At 38.7% G+C, this 20,442-nt stretch overlaps 1 protein-coding gene across 1 annotated transcript in view; it reads right to left on the reverse strand.

Annotated features, from left to right (window-relative positions):
* Positions 1–20,442, reverse strand: part of PDE6C (phosphodiesterase 6C) — a 53,939-nt gene that overhangs the window by 19,193 nt on the left and 14,304 nt on the right. The window contains exons 2-14 of the mRNA XM_074959077.1: positions 10,801–10,953; positions 10,617–10,706; positions 10,212–10,352; positions 9,592–9,666; positions 9,436–9,500; positions 9,252–9,318; positions 8,305–8,352; positions 7,901–8,050; positions 6,731–6,874; positions 6,580–6,648; positions 2,022–2,168; positions 1,560–1,667; positions 1,335–1,444 (exon numbers count right to left, since the gene is read on the reverse strand). Coding sequence (XP_074815178.1) covers positions 1,335–1,444; positions 1,560–1,667; positions 2,022–2,168; positions 6,580–6,648; positions 6,731–6,874; positions 7,901–8,050; positions 8,305–8,352; positions 9,252–9,318; positions 9,436–9,500; positions 9,592–9,666; positions 10,212–10,352; positions 10,617–10,706; positions 10,801–10,953 — 1,367 coding nt within the window. The remainder of the gene's footprint in view (positions 1–1,334; positions 1,445–1,559; positions 1,668–2,021; positions 2,169–6,579; positions 6,649–6,730; positions 6,875–7,900; positions 8,051–8,304; positions 8,353–9,251; positions 9,319–9,435; positions 9,501–9,591; positions 9,667–10,211; positions 10,353–10,616; positions 10,707–10,800; positions 10,954–20,442) is intronic.

The following is a 20,442-nucleotide window of genomic DNA, read 5'->3' on the forward strand; positions in this document are numbered from 1 at the left end:
TGTGATATATCTTCATTTTAGTAAGGCTTTTGACATAGTCCCACAAGACATTCTCATAAGTACACTAGGAAAATGTGGTCTAAATAAAATTACTATAAAGTGGGTGCAAAACTGGTTGAAAATCTGTACTCAAAGAAAAGGAGGACTTCTGGCACCTTAGAGACTAACCAATTTATTTGAGCATAAGCTTTCATGAGCTACAGCTCACTTCATCGGATGCATTCCACTGTTCCATTGAATTCATCTGATGAAGTGAGCTGTAGCTCACAAAAGCTTATGCTCAAATAAATTGGTTAGTCTCTAAGGTGCCACAAGTCCTCCTTTTCTTTTTGCGAATACAGACTAACACGGATGCTACTCTGAAACCTGTACTCAAAGACTAGTTCATGGTCAAACTGTGACCCACAGAGGTCAGTCCTGGGTCTGATACTGGTCAATATTTTCATTAATGACTTGGATAATGGAGTGGAGAACGTGTTTATAAAATTTGCAAATGATACCAAGCTGGAAGGAGTTGCAGGTACTTTGGAGGTCAGGATTAGAATTCAAAACTATCTTGACAAATTAGAGAACTGCTCTGAAATTAGACCAAGCAGATGAAATTCAATAAAAAACTGTACAAAGTACTTCACTTAGGAAGGAAAAATGCACAACTATAAAATGTGGAATAAATGACTAGGTGGTAGTACTGCTGAAAAGGATCTGGGGGTTATAGTGGATCACAAATTGAATGAATAAACAACGTGATACAGTTGCAAAAAAAAAAAAAAAAAAAGCTAATATTCTGGGGGTCTATTAACAGGAGTGTTATGTATAAGACACAGGAGCTAATCGTCCTGCTCTGCTTGGTCCTGGTGAGGCCTCAGTACTATATCCAGTTCTCAGCTCCACACTTTAAGAAAGATGTGGACAAATTGGAGAGAGCCCAGAGGAGAGCAACAAAAAGGATAAACGGTTTAGAAACTGACCTATGAGGAAAGGTTAAAACTGGGCATGTTTAGTCTTGAAAAAAAAGTCAGAATCCAAGCATAAAAGTGGGTCACCCTCTCTTTAAGACAAATTAGGAAAAACATTAGCTAAGAGGACTCCTTCCTCAGGCTCTCCCAATGTCTTGGTGTTTTCATATAGGTTATAAATACTCTGTGTCAGACCCTCTTGATAGATGTGCTTTGTATAGCGCTGAACATACAGTGCATGCTTTCCAAATAATTATGGAAAATAGTATAGTTTGTATCTTTGCATGTGCTGATATGTTCACATCTTTCTTTTAGTTACTGGTACAAATGTTATATGTACAGGTGTTTGTACATATAAATCAGTGTAGCTGAACTTACTTCATCTGATACAAATTATTGGTCCCTCTGTGATCAATGTCATGGCAGAAAGCAGCCGCAACCATGGCGAAGGCTTCGAGATCGGTATAGTATTTCTTTAGTCTACCTGTCTATAAAGCAGGAGAGACTTTTTTGAGTATATACCTGCTTGAAGTTTACAATTTCTGTTGAACTTAAAAGAACTACAAATTGAACGTAAGGTAAGTTTTCAGTGACAAAACATACCATTAGTAAGGTGAACATTGTCTGTCCCACGTTGAATCCATGCCGCCAGTTATGGTAAGTTATATTTCGATAACCCTTTCTGACTGTGTACATCCATCTTGTAAGTACCTGTTTCAAATAAAAGGCATATCCTACTCAGTAGTGTTAAAATATAACCAAGTCCTGGAATGTGTGTAAAATTAAGATGGAATTTCATATCTTTACAGGAAAATATGCAGCTTTTGGAAAGCTGAAACATTGTTTCTAATTAAAATAAACATACTTTATATACTTATTATGAATCTGTGAAAAAATCTACTCGGAACAGTGGAAAGGTAAAAGATATAGAATGTTTTATATATAAAAAGCTAAGAACAAATGTATGCTACCGTTGCTTCTAATATTTTACTGTGGGACAGTTCTAGTTAAAAGAACTTGGTACTAAGGGGAAAAATGTACCTAATATGACAAAATAAATCTGACCTCTGCTGGGACTTTGAATTTTTCAACCACATTTATCTCAAAGAATAATCGTATTCCGCACTTAATCAAGCCATGCTCTGTAACGGGAAAGTCACTGAAGCGGAATTCATAAAGTTCCACTTCCTTTGGATCAGGTAATTCCTCTCTCTGTTAGGAAAAAAAAAAAAAAAAAAGACCACCACAGTTTTGCTTTGTTAGAAGGAAACTAGAGTAAATTCAGTTTTTTCCTTGCTTTTTTTACTCTATCCCTATATAAAGAGTTCATGGTCAGGCCTATCATGTGTACATAGCTCTCAGGTTTCGATGCACACTACTGTATATTATGTACTTTAGATCACTGCTGTTTTTCTGCTCAGAGGGGATGGGTACTGTTTATTGCTTCCTGCAAACTGGTAGTTCTTCCCCACCTGTATTCCAACAAAATCCAACATTACGATTATAGTTTCTTTAGCCCTATATTGGGTAAAACCAATGGTTACTTTATTTTAGAATGCATTTCTTAATTATGCATATAATTATTGTACTTCAGATTATTATTATTATTGTATTACATACCTCACCTGTGAGACTTCAGTGAATCTTTGGGACAGATGATCAACTGTTACCCTAGAAATGATGGATGCTACTGAGGGTGGGGAGGGATCATAGTTCAGGGCTACCTGGACCTCTGACCCCCTTCCCTGGTGTCTTCTGAGTGCACCCGCCTCTAGGTCTTAGGCCTCTCACTTTCCCTCTATGGCAGAATCCCATGATTCTCCCACCAAGAAAGATTACTCAGCAAGTCTGACTGGACTCAATACCTGCAGTTCTTCCCTTCAGGAACTTGCGACCAGCAGTGAATAAAGTGACCCAAAACAACTTTCTTAAAACTATGTATTGCTGAATCTTATCAGTAGGAATACAGCATAGCCAGAGAAAAGTGTTTTTAGGGCAATAAAAGGCCTACATGCATGTTTATCTTGACTAAAGACCTGCCTTCCCTTAGCAGAGACCCTAGTTGGGCTAAGCTACCTTGAGACACTCCCAACCTCTGGAAGGCAGTTTCTTCCCCTTAAGCATCTCACAAAACCAATCCCTCTCCCCTTCAGAGAATGTCCCTATAAATCCCTCTCAGCCTTTGATCTCCCCACCTTCACAGAGTGGGTGACTTAGTCCTGGAAAAGCTGGTCTGGCAAGCTCACCAGGGAGGCGGAGGTAGCATATCAGTTAATAATCCTAGGTGTTTTCTGAGGAACTCTTATCTGGGCCACTGCCTGTCTTCCTGGGTAGTTTTTTACCATCTGGCTAAAGTACAGTAAATATCTTAACAACGCTCAGACAAACATAGAACTGATGTATTTGGTAGATTACAGGAAACTCCAAATCCATCATAGTCATTTGCCCCTCCCTACCTGCTTGTGGATGGTTCTGTGCCAGTTGTGTCCCTAGTGTAGTTTAGAGCAAACTGTGCTCTAAACTACACTTCCTTCCAGTCACCCCAACGGACAGTTCTGGCAGCAGAAGACTGCCTGAGTGGATGCTCTTTCCCCTCATGAATACCCTTTATTTTAGAGGTTTCAGAGTAACAGCCGTGTTAGTCTGTATTCGCAAAAAGAAAAGGAGTACTTGTGGCACCTTAGAGACTAACCAATTTATTTGAGCATGAGCTTTCGTGAGCTACCGATGAAGTGAGCTGTAGCTCACGAAAGCTCATGCTCAAATAAATTGGTTAGTCTCTAAGGTGCCACAAGTACTCCTTTTCTTTATTTTAGAGGCAAGTGTAGCTACTGTCAGAAATGACCACTACCCTATCTGCTTGGTTTAAGATTGCTTTGCACTGAGGGACCACCAACAAAGCAGACTTAATGTGTATGAAGATCTCTAGCCTTTAGAGTTATTAGCACAAAAGATCTCTATTTTTACTTATGACTTGCTTTATTTATATTAGTTGCTCATACACATACAAATAATACACCAAGGGTATTTACTCATATGCTCAAATGTCAGGAAATGCAAAAATTAAGACTCTTGTAGTAACTTTAATTTGTCCACATTGTACATAAGCTATTAAATATATATTTATACTATAACTGGTGGTGGTAATAATTATAAGTAGCTAGATCATAGGTCTTGTTTTTCAGTAGTACATCTCAAAGCCCTTTACAAAGGAAGTCAGTGAAATGTCAGATTCCATTTTACAGATGGGGAAACTGGTAACTGAATATATTACAAGTGTAATGTGGGCAACATTAGGATGAGAACTCTAATTTGGATTGCTCTTTAAAAGAGAATCTTCATTGTGTATTGATGCTATAACTTTATATTTAATGTTCTTGTTTAAAAAAACACAAAAAAAGAAACTGTACATGCAAGTTAGAGTACCCACTTAATTGAAATGAATGGGATGTGGAACAGTGATGTCACACCTCTGCAATTGTTGCTGTTTGGTTGGAGATATTTGCTGTAAATATTGATTAATGTAATGCAAAAATATTTCTGCCTTTTCTCCCAAATGTGGAATTTCCCTTTAAATTTACTATGGTCTGAGTTCAAGAAGAGAGAATGGTCAGTTCTGGAGCAGTGACAGTTTTAAGGCCCAATGCTTTGTGAGCCAGCAGATCTAGAAAACACCTGTTTGCTTTATCCCATTAGTTATCTGACATTCCAGGCTTCCTATAGGATTAAACATTTCTATGTAGCCAGGGCACTGCATGAGATATCAGACCTTCAGTTCTTGATACCCTGATGTATAAAAAAGCTATTTAATTTCATTTCTAGAGGTTTTAAAAATCCATTCCAGTGTTTTATTTCACTTGGATGCCCCCAGAGGGTAATTAAGGCACCTTGATTTGCAAATGGAGAGATCTAAAAATGCATTATTGCTATTAATTTTTGTAAGTCTTAAATTTAAAATGAATTTACTTTAAAATGTGAAGGTATAATTTTCTATTCATACTTTTCATTTCACTAGTGTATGTGCTTATATAATCAAATGTAATTTAACACAATCTTTCAACTGTAAAAACTGTGTACAGTCCTAAACCTGATATCTGCAATGTTTTTAGAGGAAGGAGGAAGTAGGGGAAAGGCAGAGTTCATTTTACTGATAATTATCTGTAACTTTAACCATAAATTCCTGCTACATGGCAAAGTAAATAAAAGCCAGTTAACTAAAGTTTTTCAAATCCTAACAAATTATAGAAACACATCAGGTGGTGCTACTGCTGTTATTAACCCCCTTCATGCTCTATACATTCACTTCTTATTCTGGTGTCCTGCCAATTTCCTCTTCCTTTGATGTATGTTGTACTAATATACACACAACTATACCTTTAAATTGAGTTTTTGCCATTCTTATATACAGTAGGTTCCCATATAAAACTCATTAATATTCATTCATGCAGACTGAATGACGAATGAGCAGAGTCAATCCAATTAATCATAAAATAAAATGAAAAAAAATTAAAATTATTAAGAGAAACAAATAGCAATGCATTTTAGGGAGGCAGCTATAACTCCTTCAGCCTGCAATAGTAACTAGGATAGTCCCTTTTTTCTCTTTGGGAAATAAGAGCCTGCAAGCACTTAAGAATGTAAGTAATTTTCAATGGAAATACTCATGTGAGTGACAGTAAGCATGTGCCTAAATGTTTGGAAGATCAGGCCCTAAGTCAGCATGCTGTGTATGTTAGCAATATATCTGTCCAGATATCAAAAACACATTTGGTGTTTATTTTCTTGATCTCTATTATGCCATTACTGGTTAACATAATGGTGTGAATTTTAATTATGGCTTTGTACAGTGCCTAATGCAGTGGAATCCTGGTTAAAGACTGCGGTGGCTAGGTGCTCATGCTATACAAATAATAAAGAATTTCTGATACGATGCTGATTCTGATAGAGATGCAACACAGATGACATTAGCCCAAAGTCTCTTTTGTTTTAAACCACCTAACTCATCCTTGCTCTTTTCCCTCTCTTACCTATCTGACTTTAGCATCTTTCAAAAGGTATTATGCAAAGAGGTAGCAAGTTGTCTATTTACTGAAAATTAATTGATTGCTTTGTGAACATTCAGGTCAGTCCTAGGTCCTAATTTTGCATTTTGCCCCTTTTTACCTACTTCTGGCAACCAAACAATACAAGCAATGTATTCAGTTTTCAACCCCTGTATGGTGATGCTGACCATGCAGTCTAGAATAGAATTTGGTCTATTTTCTTTGAATCAGAATACTATCATATCCTTGGATAGTTCAGCTCCTCTTGAACACTACAAAGTCTTTACTTCCTGCGTTACCTCTGACAGACTGTCATATGACAATCCAGGGAGGATGCTGTTTTAGTGGGTTGGTACCATGGGAAGTGTATAGGTTGAATATCTGTGTATGAGAGAACGTAACATATTGCCAGAAATATTTTTACGAGGCACCTGCACAAGATCCCTGGAGCTGATGACTAATATAAATATGTTGTATTAAGTAGAAGAAGGTTAAATAACACATTATTAACACAAAGGAGACCCATCACAGACTGAAGTTAATAGGCCACTGAAATTTAAGAATCAGGTTTCATAACTTACCAAAATCTTGAGGAGGGCTTTCTCATCACAGTCTTCAATACTGGTTACATTTAATTTCTCTTTGTATTTCTAAAATGAAAATAAATGAAAACTTAAGTTTCTGTTCCACAAGATTCCTATTTGAATTCTGGGGTACTAGAAAGACACTCACCAATATGGACTGAATTTCTTCAGGGGTGGCCTTTGTCTGGTACATGAGCATTTCCTGAGCAATGTCTTTCCTGTTTTCAAGCTTATTCATTTTGTCATAGGTGTCAGTATTTAAAACAGACCATCCAAGGAATTGTGTAAGACTCTGGAACAAAACAGGGGAAAATGGAGATGATGTAGTGACAATTCATTTGGCTTAATATTAAAGGAAAACTGACAATTTGAACTCCTTAAAATGTCCAGCAGGGTACTTACGTGCCTCCCACCAATACAGCTTCTGAGCCCTAGGCACTGGCTTCCTTCCTTGCCCCGAGAAAGCTCAACCCCCGCTCCACCCCCTCCCCAAGCTTCCACCCCTGCCTCTTCCCACCCAGTTCTGCTCCCTCTCTCTAGTGTGCCCGGTCCCCGCTCTTCCGCCTCCCCCACAATGTCTCCTGCAAGGCCGGAACAGCTGATCGTGGCTGGTGTGAGGTGCTGGAAGGGAGGGGGAGGAGTTGATTGGTGGAGGCGCTGGAGGGGAGCTGGCTGCTGGTGGATGCTAAGCACCCGCTAATTTTATTTTGTGAGTGCTCCAGCCCTGGAGCACCCACAGAGTCGGCACCCATGCTCTGAGCCCTTCACAAACTTTAATACATGCAGCTTCACAACAACCATGTAATATAGGAAAGCATTTTTCCCATTTTGCAGACGGGGGTCTGAGGTGCACAGAGGTTAAGTGACTTGCCCAGTATATGGGTGCACACTTGCACCTGTGCAGAACCACACTGATGTCAATGGGACTTTACACAGGCTTGCTCTCAAGGAGCCCCTTGCAGGATCAGAGTCTTAGGGGTGACATCCAGTGAATCAGATGGTCTGTCATCTCTGCCCTGAAGACTACAAATACTAATTAATGTTAGTTAAAGGATTTTGACCATCCTTAACTAATCTAATATGGGTTTATTTGTTAGAATGATTTTTTTATGGTATCTGCTGTCTGTCCACTACTGGAAAAAAGTTCACAATCCATCATAACTACAAGTGTGTAAAGAGTTTTAATGGAAATACTTTTACTATTAAGAATAATTGCTACCTAAAATAATCCTTTTAGTAATTTTTAACTGAGTCTTAACTAAAATATCTCTTAACATTAAATGATCATCCACAAAATCTTTCGTCTCATTAAACTTACTTCAGTGATCTGTTCATCAAATTCATCAAAGGGTTTTCCATCTTTTCTGTTGTAAAATGTAGCTACTCCCACGATTTCTTCTTTTTTGTTGACAATAGGCAAAGACAGGACATTTTTGATTACCCAGCCTGTCTCATCCACAGGCCCTTTCTGCAAGCAAGCCAAAAGAAGACGACCTATTGCATATTTCTTTAAAAATAGTCATACAATATTTTGGTATTATAATTGTAAATGTCACAGTTGGTACCCAAAGATCACAAATAAGTACAATAACAAAATTATCAGCCACCTCCGCAACTGTGGAATGTATGAATATTTGTGCAATCAACTTTATGACTAATGGGTAGATGGCATTAGGGTATTTTCCTATAATAATTACAATAAAAGAAATACTGTGTTATTACCTGAAATAAAAAATACTCATCTGCTCGTGCATTCATCATGTTACAAATCTGTGATATAAGGAAACAAAAAAAATCCCCATTGTTTAGGTGCAGTATATACACTCAGATCCATAGTCTGACATTTTAAAAAGGCATATTCATTTTCTAAGAGAAAATTAACTATTATTAAAGTAGAATTAGCTACTCTGGTATATGCCACTGGGAGTTCTGAAAACACTCTGCCTTGTGTATGGTACTCATAATATATTTTATTAAGCATGATAGTTACTTAACAATATGCAGGAAGAAGGCAAAATTTTAGGGCAGGACGTAAAGAAGAATATTATATCCAATTTGAAACTGCATGGGGAGTTTTAGGAAGAAGTAAATAGTTTGAGTTGAAACTCAGCTCGCTAGGGCTAATGCCTACTGTTAGAAAAAGTGCCACAGAATCAGCAATGACTACAGTACACATGGAGACCTTTAATTTTGTATTTCCACTGAAAGACAATATCTTACACCACGCTGAAGTCTTGGTTCAGATTTGGGGCCAATCCATGTTTCTGCTTATAACCCTGTACCAGGACTAAAACTAAACAGAAAATTCTACAAGTTTCTGTTTGCTGAGTTGCTGACAGATCATTCTTTTGTGAGAATGGATTTGTATGCCTGCAATGTGAGTCAGAGACCTAAGCCCTCCTACCCATGAGATGTCCTAAGATCTGTCAGGAAATCCACTGATTCACAGGTCATCTGCATAGAGGATTTGTCCCTCCAGGCTACTGATTGGCCCCTGTTCTCCATGGCAGCTATAATCCTGGAGACAGTGTGATATAATAAATGCCTATATGAGAATATTTCCAGTCCTTTAGCCAATATAAGGAAGTTTTGGTGATGGCCTCTGAAGTCTCTGCTTGATCAAAGAACTCTATAAAATGTGTAACTTTCTTTTTTTGCAATTAACTTACAAATCCATTTTCAGCAACATACGTTGGCAACCCGCTGACAAGACTCCAGTGATCTGCAGGAGGTGACCTGTGGAGACACAATGAGATTAAATAAGTCAATGTCACAGATATAAACATGTTGCAGTTCTACCTGAGCAACACCGCTAACTGCTACATAGTTAACAAGTTGATAATGAATACTTACGGAATGACTTTGATTTCTTCTTTTCCAAGTAAAATATAATCAATAATCTTATAAAAGATGACTTCCTAAAGAAAAGATGAGAAAAACATGCATTAATTATCCTGTGCAACTAAATTCCAAAATTATTATGTGTAAAAAGGAAGCATTTATACTTACTCTGCCATCGGGTGTTTTTGGTCCTTTATAAGGCTCTACTTCTCCCAGCTTGATTGGCCATTCATCATAGAACTCCTAAAAATAATTACCCACAAATTAACAAAACAAAGCATTTCTCAGTTACATACCAATAGGTAACGTGAAATGCATGGACAATAATTTATGCTATACTTCTCCATAACCCTACTTGGTCTGGTCACATCTCAAAACAGTATGAAGAAAACATTGTTAAACATACACCAAACAAAAGTTTTAGCAAGTAACTTGCAGGTTAGTGTGAAACTAATGCCAGAAAACTGCATGACTTTCTCAGCATTTTAGTGGGTGGGAGAAGTAAAAATAAAAATAACCACCTGAGCCTAATCTGCATGCCTTACATATATGGCTGGCTCTATTTTTATATATTTCACATGTAATTTTGGTGATTTATATTAGTTGAATATAGTCCATGCCTCATGTCATTTGGAAACCATATTTAGAAAGTATAGTGGATTAATTCCATGGAGAAAGGCACATTAGACATGACAGACAGATTAGGTAGTTAGAGGGATTAATTTTTTATAATGATCTTGAGTTAAGTGAATTCTACATTTCCAATTAATTGGTAAAATGCTGGTTACCTTCTCTTTGGTCATATCCAGCAGACCAACAGAGTATCTTTCACAGTTCAAATACATTCGAATAGTGTACAGTGCTTTGTGAAACTGTCGCTCAATATCTGTCAGTTCTTCAAATACTTTGTTGGCAGACCACAAAAGCATCTGCTTACAATGAGAGAAAACTGGGTAAATATTCAGGTGGTGAAAAGAGAATGTATTACAGATGAAAAGAAAACATAGCCTCATGCATTTCAGATATTAAAGAATGAATTAATAATGGATGTTGATACCATTCTGTAACATGATAAATATATCCTACCCTTGTTTTTATGTATTGTCTATGGAACAGAGCGAGACCATATCACTAGTAATGATTTCACATAAGAAAAAGCTAATGAAGGTTCTCATTAACAAATCCTTCTTTACCTGACTTCTTCGGGTTTCAATATTGTAGAGATATGTGATATGGTATTGTTTTATGGCAACAGAAACAAAATTGAGGTATTTCTTAAAGACCTATAAATGACAGAGAACAAAAATAAGACAAAATATCAAACCATATTTATTGTTAAAAGAACAATAGTGTTCCTGTTTTAATGTCTACACTTACCTCTTCATCCTCTTTAGAGAATTCAGGGGCATTTATTTTGTTAAGTGCCATTACAACAGCAAGCACCTCCTTGCCCTGCATAATAGGGGTTGCCAGCATGCTGTTAGTTGTGTAACCAGTTTGCTTGTCCACAAAGTCAGAAAAATGGTTATTCTGAAAAAACAAACAAAAAACAAACCACATTTAGTTATGATGAAGACCATTTATTATTTGTTGTTTATTTACACGGTGCCATATATGTGAATGGAGTTTCACACTACAGAGAAAGATGGATTCCCAGCCCAAAAGAGCACACTGATCAGAGGCCCCAATCCTGCAAACATTTAGGTGTGTGCTTCACTTTAACATTAAGCACGTGTGTACGTGTTGGTACTGAGCTTACACAGGTTATCCTTAAAACAATGACAAACAGGAGGAGGAAGGACAAAGGAGAGAATAATACGACTATGTGGTTATTTGGGAGACTAATGCCTATGACTTGAAAATAATTGTTTATATTTATGTATGTATTACTAATACTTATTATTTAATCCATTCCTGTAGATAAAATGCTTGATATTACCTCCTCATACGATTGTGAAGCTGACATAAAAACATAAGGCCACATTCTCAGGCCTGCTCCATTCTAAATGATCAAACTCTCACAAGTGTACTGCTGTGGATGCTTCTGGCAGGGAAGGGTTCCCAGCAGATATAGACCTAGCAGAGATAGTTGCTACACTTCCCTCCTGGCCATCCCCCACTCCCTGCACAGAAGGCATGCTTGGGCTAGGAGGACATGACAGAGGGAATGACCAGAGTGTGAAGGACAATCCCCAACTGGTATATGATCCCTTGGGGCCATGGTCACGCAGTTAAACAAGAAACCAGAGCCCTCTCTCTGACAGCCCACTCCTGAAACTGGATGCAGCAAAGAATCTGTGATCTTTGAAAACAAGATTTGATGTCATCAATGTGCTTTAGTAAAATGCTGTTATTGTTAGGGAATAAGTTGCTGTTCTGTGCAGCTGTTTCGTATTTATATTTTGAAATAAACTTAAAGATCTATTTGCAATGCTTGTAACAAGTAGTAATATTTAAAATCATTATATTATCAAGGACACCTGATAAAACACAAACTCTGGAGATATTTGGTTTCACAATTTGCTTGAGAACCCCAGGATGATGGAAAATGGAAGCTGTACCCTTCCCATGCAACCAACTGTTAAGGGTAGCTCTGCCATTAGACTAGCCAGTCAGTCTGCTCATTGGGGCTGCATGACTTCAGTCAAATGGTGAATGCTGTTGGCCAGTGGACATCACTCTCCAAGCTTCATCAAGCTGACTGCAACTAGGAAGACTGCAGCACTTGATGCAAAGTATCTCTTCATGCCTGGATGATGCTCCTTTGTGGTATATTAAAGATGAGATTGTGACCATTTGAATTTTCAGCTAAAATACATGGCTGTTATACTTGAAGAAGCATCAGAAATTATCCTATTGGCTTTCTTTTATGAAATGGTTTGCTTTTATTTAACACAGAGGGTGAAATAAAAGCCAGCACAAAAGGCTTGTGCCTTAAGACCTATTTTGAGGGAGTAAATGAGACTTAAGTGGTCCATGGGCTTTGTGCTGGTTTTCTGCACAGGGATGAATTTTACCCCAAAAGAAAAGTTCATAGAGCTTTTCGAGAACAATACAGAAGTCTAACTAGCTAAGATGCTGGCACATTCACAGTAGCAGCTTTTAAATTGCTTCTCTGCACAACTGCCTAACTTTTGACTAAGGGGCCATACTGCAAATACGTATGCACAAGAGCAGTCCCATTGACTGCATGTGTGCCCGTTTGCAGGATCAGACCCCAATTAATTAGATACAACAATAAACCAGAACATTTGCTGCAACAAAGTCTCAACTTTTGTTTCTTCCAAGCAATGCCTAGCCAACAGCCGGATTTTAGGATTGTAGACTAACCCTTTACCCATTGGATTAAAATTGTGCAATGTGCATATCTAATACCCCTCCCCTGTAAACAATAAATTCCCTAAATTTACACACAAACAAATATAGACAGTTTTTTAAAAAATGTCACTAGCAGTTTTCTGTTTGATAACCCTCTCAGTTAAGTATTACTTGTCATTAAGTCTCTAACCTTCATATAAATCATAACATAGCACCTGGAATAGGTTGCAGAGCCTCTTGTTTATTAATGCAAACATTGTCTACTAATGTTATTAGCATTCATAACCCAAGGTGTTTCAGTGGACCAAGTACCTTTTTAATTCCCGTTGTCTGTAACGTATCATTTTACTACACTGATTTGCTTGCTTCTTCTGTATCATCTCTAACATCTCTTGTTTTGCAGGCACTACGTAAGCAGAGTTTACTGTTTTGTTTTTACATTTTTCTGTTTATCTGTCTTGTCTTATAATTCCTTTGCTGTATGGAGAATTTCCAGGGAAGGTGAGCAGTGAAAGAAAGCACTTGAGGGCCTATTGGCAGAGAATGCACTGGTCATAGACCAACCGTCTATCCTGATCCAAACATAGTCATCAAAATAGCTTCTGCTAAGAGCTTTCAGTATTAGATGAATTCTTTTTGACACCATGGTAAAAATGCTACTTGTTATCTTATCAATAATAATCTGATTAGAAAATAAACTAATGAAGTAAATCCATACAAGCATTAAAGCTCTCTTAATTTTCATTATAGGTAGAAGTGGTAGCACCATCCATTGTTAAGATCTCCCAACACTTCCCATTATAAGACCCTGTTTTCAGTTGCTCATAACTTTGCCAAACATTAACCATTTGTTTGCTTCAGACTGAAAAATGTTTAGAAAATTTCAGCCAAATGGTCTAGCCATTTCTGAGAATAAAGTTAGGGAAATATATGTTGTTTTGCTCATGTTAAAAAATTCTTAAGGCCGTTTTTTTTAAATGCCTTGGCATGCCTATGCTTTGGAACAGGGACTTGAATTTGGTAGTGGAGGTGGGGGAGCCTTTGTGGCAGGGATGAACCTCTCAATGTGTCTGTGAAATTCTTTCTAAATTTGGCCAAGTTAAAAGCTTTTGAAAAATCACAAGTTTGCACATACTGACTAGAGACTTGCTAGAGCTTCACACCTAAAATCACTGAAGATTCCATCTTCACTGAGCATGCTCAAAAAGTCACACCTCCTAGAGCTGACCAGATCATGCATGCACCACCCCCAGAGAGCAACTGAGCGTGCTCCAGCCCAGAGCTCTGAGGTTTCAGAAGGACTTTCCTTGTAATTGCTGCTGCAGGCTGGGGTGGGGCCACGCCCCAGAACTGAGAACCTGGAGCCTGACTGTCTTGTGCTCTCAATGAGCCACCTGCTGGCACGTAGGCAGAGTAGAAGAGGAAACCACCTGATTCAAATGGAGAAGGAACAAGAACCAGATGGGCGGGGAGGGGAGAGAAAGGAATAAATTGGGACAAGGAGTCTGATGAGACTTGGACAGGAGAGGGGAGAGACACTTTGATTGGGAGCTGGGACTGCCTGGGAGCTGTGGGAGGGGGCTGGGACTTGTTGGACAAGGAGACTGGTCCTGAGGGCCTTTGGAGGGGGAGATTGGAATTAGGAGCTGGTGAGCAAAATGGGATGGGAAATGGGAGTCAGTTGGCTGAGAGGAGTGGGGAACACTGAGATTGGACATGGAGCTGGGGGTAAGAGGGGAAACTGCTTCTTGCTGGACAAGGGAGCTGAGTCTAGGAAACACTGGAGGAAAAACAGTAGGGAGGGAATGAGAGATAGACCTGATGAGGAGCTGGAGTACGGGTGGTGGGTAGGGAAGAACTGAGGCTGGCTGGGCAAAGTGATTGGAGAAGGAGCTGGGTATGGAATTGCTGGGAGATACTGAGATTGGATGAGGAGCCTGGAGGGGTTAGATGGGACTGAGAGCAAGAGAAGGGGCTGAGGGGAGAGATGTATCAAATGAGAAGCTAGGCAGCATGAACTGGGACTGCCTGAGCATGGAGACTGGGGACAAGAAGCTGGGACAGAAGGGGGGAACTGGGGCAGGCTGAGCAAGGAGACTGGGAGTCAAGGGGGAAACTGAAGTTTGGAGAGTGATCCCAGAGCAGAAGACGAGGACTGGTTGGACAAGAAGACTGGGATTGTGATGAGACGCTGGAGGAGTGGAGGCTGGGCCTGGGTAGGAAAGGAAAATGAGACTGGGACAAGGAGCCAGGAGTAGTAAAGAGACAGGATTGGGACAGAGACAGGTTGAAGGGAATGGGACAGAAGAGGTCAAGCTTGGGGAAACCCAGCAGAACAGTCTGTACCCACTAGTGCACATACTTTCCTCCAGAACCTGGAATGGAACCCAAGACTTCTGAGTCTCACCTTTCCTCTGCTGTCAGCAAAATCTGAAACTCACTGACAAAGTATGCACCTTATCCTCTTCTAGTTGACAATCTCCGATGCTATCAGTCATTCAATTAGCTCAAGTGGCGGGGGACTGTGGTGTGGACCTAAAGGTTCCAACCCCGCTGATGAACTTTTGCATGTTAATATGATGCCACACAATGGAATTTCTGTTTTTCTGTTTGCTTTTTTTCAAAACTGAGATGACTACACATACACACAAACTTTAAGTTAAAAGAAGATTATTAAGACTGTGAAATCAGGCTCCTAAAAGTTAGGAAATGACAGAATAAAGTTACCATTGTAACATTAATTCAGTCCCCTTATGCATATGCATTATGATCACAAACTATTTTGTTCCCCAGGACCCCTGCCTAATCTAGGATGGATCTGCTCTGGGGATTAATCAAGATTGTGCACTGAAGGAGAATGTTGTCTGTAGGACTCCTGCCTCTTTTGTTACAGAAGTTGGGAGTTGTATACTATTTTGTAGTACTGAGGCAGGTGGGTCTAGGCCTGCCCATAACTAAAGGCCCACCCCCCTCAATTAAGGGGGAGAAACCCCTAAGCTCAGGCCACAATTGATTTCTGGGGACAACAAATGAAAAAAACAGGAGTGGGAGTGAGATCAAAGGTAAAAAATCATGGATCCAGAGTAGAACACCAAGTAAAGAACCCCTGACAGTGTCCCCTGCTCCTCAAGGGTGTCCAAGGAGTCAGTGGACAGTGTCCGGAGATGTGACTGAACAACAGACTGTCTGGAAGATGTGTACTATTTGAAAGTCCTGGAAACCAGCAGGTCTAGGCCTGCACAAAACTAAAGTCCTTTACCCTCAAATAAAGGGAGCTCCAGTTCAGAAGTTCAGACTCCAGTTGATTGTGGGGGACAACAAAGGAGAAAATAGGAATGGAAATGAGATCAAAGGATGAAAATCTAGGAACCGGGAGGGGACAACAAGCACAGAATCAGTCAGCACACACTGCTCCTCAAAGGTGTCTAGGGAGTCTGTCAAAATTTGATTCTATCCCTGCCTTTGCCACACAGTTCCTGTGTGATGCTAGATCAGAGACTTAAACCAAACTTTTCACAGGTGCTCAGTAATTACATGTTCCACATTTTCTGGGTGGCCAAGCTGAGATCCTTGGGCCTGATTTGCAGAAGTACTGAGCACACACAGCTGCAACTGAAGTTAATGGGAGCTGTGCTCGAATATATAGGGTGACCAGATAGCAAATGTGAAAAATTGGGACGGGGTTGGGGGTAATAGGTGCCTATGTAAGAAAAAGCCCTAAATATCAGGACTGTCCGTATTAAAATTGGGACATCTGGTCACCCTACGAATATATAAAGTGCTATATAATGCTAACTAGACTGAAAAATCAGGTCCCAAGCATCTCAAACTAGACACCCCAAATTAGTGGTTTCTTATGACCTTAATCTCTCTATTTTCTTGTCTATAAAATGGAGATAATGCCACCCTCACAGGGGTGTTGTGACAATAAAATAATGTTAATGAAGCACTCAGATACTATATTAATGAGCATCATAGAAAACCCATGTGGAACCGGATAGCTGTATCTTCAGAGAAGGGTTTAAATAGTGTGCAGTAAATAAGGCCTATGGCCGCACATTGAGCAATGACTGTAAAACGAAATAATGAATAACTGTTCATTAACTGAGCACCATCCAGCCTGTCAACTGAATGAGGCAGGGAATCTGTGGAAAAATAGTATTTGAGTGTGTAATTAAAGACTGTATTAGAGTTGTCGATTAATCACAATTAACTCATGCAATTAACTCAAAAAAATTAATCACGATTAGAAAAATGAATCATGATTAATCACAGTTTAAATCACACTGTAAAACAATAGAATACCAATTTAAATTTATTAAATATTTTTGGATCTTTTTCTACATTTTCAAATACATTGATTTCAATTGCAACCCAGATTATAAAGTGTAGACTGCTCACTTTATATTATTATTTTTATTACAAATATTTGTACTGTAAAATGATAAACAAAAGAAACAGTATTTTTCAGTTCACCTCATACAAGTACTGTAGTGCAGTCTCTTTATCGTGAAAGTGCAACTTACAAATGTAGATTTTTTTTTGTTACAAAACTGCACTAAAACACAAAATAAGGCAAAACTTTAGAGCCTACAAGTCCACTCAGTCCTACTTCTCGTTGAGCCAATTGCTAAGACAAACAAGTTTGTTTACATTTACGGGAGATAATACTGCCCTCTTCTTATTTACAGTGTCACCAGAAATTGAGAACAGGCGTTTGCATGGGACTTTTATAGCTGGCATTGCAAGGTATTTACATGCCAGATATGCTAAACATTCGTATGCCTCTTCATGCTTCAGCCACCATTCCAGGGGACATGCTTCCATACAGATGACGCTCGTTAATAAAATTAGTGACTGAACTCCTTGGGGGAGAATTGTATGTCTTCGGCTCTATTTTACCTGCATTCTGCCATATATTTCATGTTATAGGAGTCTCAGATGATGTCTCAGCACATGTTCATTTTAAGAACACTTTCACTGCAGATTTGACAAAATGCAAAGAAGGTACCAATGTGAGATTTCTTAAGATAGCTACAGCACTCAACCCAAGGTTCAAGAATCTGAAGTGCCTTCCAAAACTACAGAACCTGAACCACCAAAAAATAAAATTAACCTTCTGCTGGTGGCATCTGACTCAGATGATGAAAATGAACATGCATCAGTCCACACTGCTTTGCAACATTATCAAGCAGAACCCGTCATCAGCATGGACGCATGTCCTCTGGAATGTTGGTTGAAGCGTGAAGGGACATATGAATCTTTAGTGCATCTGGCATGTAAATATCTTGCGATGCCAGCTAAACAGTGCCATGAGAACACCTGTGCTCATTTCAGGTGACATTGTGAACAAAAAGTGGGAAGCATTATCTCCTACAAATGTAAACAAACTTGTTTGTCTGAATGATTGGCTGAACAAGAAATAGAAATGAGTGGACTTGTAGGCTCTAAAGTTTTACATTGTTTTATTTTTTTTTACATAATTTCACATTTGTAAGTTCAACTTTCATGACAAAGAGATTGCACTACAGTACTTGTATTAGGTGAATTGAAAAATACTATTTCTTTTGTTTTTTATAGTCCAAATATTTGTAATAAAAAATAAATATAAAGTGAGCCCCGTACACTTTGTATTCTGTGTTGTAAGTGAAATCAATATATTTGAAAATGTAGAAAACATCCAAAAATATTTAAATAAACGGTATTCTATTATTGTTAGTGTGATAAATCGTGATTAATTTTTTTAATTGCTTGACAGCCCTAGATTGTATCTTAATGCACTGGCAAAAGGAGGCCAAAAATGAAAGAAAATAGTACTGTTTGCAGAGTACAAAGTACCACAATGGCTTGTAAGATGTGCCATTAGAAGCTTCAAAGGGGTATTCAATTGTTTTTCTGCTATTGAGTATCCTCAAGAGGAATTTTAAGATCTTGAGTTCAAGGTAGAGGACTTATAAGTGTCTCTCAGTGAAGAGGTGGCATGGCAGAGATGGAAATGTATTTGGATTGGGCCACCACCTCTGTGTTCCTCTAATCTTTGATTTCCCACTTGAGGAGTTTTGCCTTTAATAATTGTTGCTAGCCAATGTCTAACTTGTAGGCCAATATAGAAATGCTGAATTGTTCAGAAGTCTTTACTGTTGTTCCCTGGAAAAGGTCTCCTTTAGTATTAGTCTTTTGACATCCCATCTTTTAAAATTTGCATCTTTCTGTCCTAGAGGAATATCTGCTAGCCCACAAATCTGGGTAGTCTTCATATCTGGGAAAGGAATGAGGATTTTTTCACGAAACCAAGGTACTTTATGCTTTCTACCATATTTGCAGAGTGGTCTCTTGTATAGAATGTTTGAGTTCCTGAGGAAATAAAATATCTTCACCATAAATCAAGTTGGAAAGCATAAAAGGAGAGCAATATACAGTTTTGGTGCTTTAATATATGGGGCTATTGTTTTGAGTTTCTGTAAAATATACTCAGTTCCAAATTCATCACATTACAGCTGCCCTGTTACAAAGTTTCCAGTCAAAGAGATCAGTGTCTCCTTCCTTTTTCTTTTGACCCTCAGCAAGCTGATTCTTGGTAACTTTCTATTACATTAAAATTGCTGTTATTTTGTCTAATTCTTTGTTTATCTGAAGTAAGTAGCAGTACTGGGAGGACTTGTAGGAAATGCAGTGTTCGAGGAACGATCTTCATTTTTATCAAGATCAGTCACCCCAAACATGGATAATAGTAAGTTTTGGCATCTTTGAATGTCTTGACATAAGATACATAAAAGAGAGTGCAGATTTAGCATTAGTAGTTTAGGTAATGGAATGGAGAACCAGGACCACTGGGTCAGATTCTGCTCTTTGTTACACCGGTAAGAATCACAAAACAGGATAAGCTCATGGAGTCACCCTGGATTTACTCTGTGTAACTGAAATCAGAATCTGACTCAGTTATCCTGAGTCATAGAGTCATAGAAATGTAGGATTGGAGAGGTCATCCAGTCCAGGACTCCAGCCCCCTGCACTGAGGCAGGACCAAGTAGACCTAGCCTAGACCATCCCTGGCAGGTTTTTGTCCAACAGGTTCTTAAAAACCTCTAACGATGGGGATTCCACAACCTCCCTTGGAAGCCTATTCCAGATCTTTACTACCCTTATAGCTAGAAAGATTTTCCTAATAGCTAACCTAAATCTCCCTTGCTGCAGACTAAGCCCTTCTTCTCCTATCTGTTGTTTTACCTCAGTGTAACTCCACAGTGTCTTCATATAGAATAATGAGAAAAAGCCTGAAATTGTTGATTATAAAACCAAATATATCAATATTTTTCCATAAATTTAGATACTGATAATTTGATCTCAAGTTTTAAATGACTTTAGACTCTGGGCCCAATCTTTCTCTCACTTGCACCAGCGGAAATCAAGAGTAATTTTAGTGAAAGCAATGCAGTAACATCAGTGTAACTGGCAGGAAAATCAGGCCCACTATTTCTGAAAACAACTTGCATATATTTTTCATAAGGCTGGTGCAAATGTGAACATGTGTAATTAAGATCCAGCTTGCATATTTAGACTACCATATATGGAGTCTGATTCTGATACCAGGTTACACCACTGTGAATCAAGGGTAACTGCACTGAATACAATATACCCATTATGGGGTAAAACAAGTGTAAGTGAGATGAAACACTGCAGATCTTCTGAAGAAGAAAATAA

The sequence above is a fragment of the Natator depressus genome, chromosome 7, assembly GCF_965152275.1.
Source record: "Natator depressus isolate rNatDep1 chromosome 7, rNatDep2.hap1, whole genome shotgun sequence".
In the NCBI taxonomy this organism is placed as follows: domain Eukaryota; kingdom Metazoa; phylum Chordata; order Testudines; family Cheloniidae; genus Natator; species Natator depressus.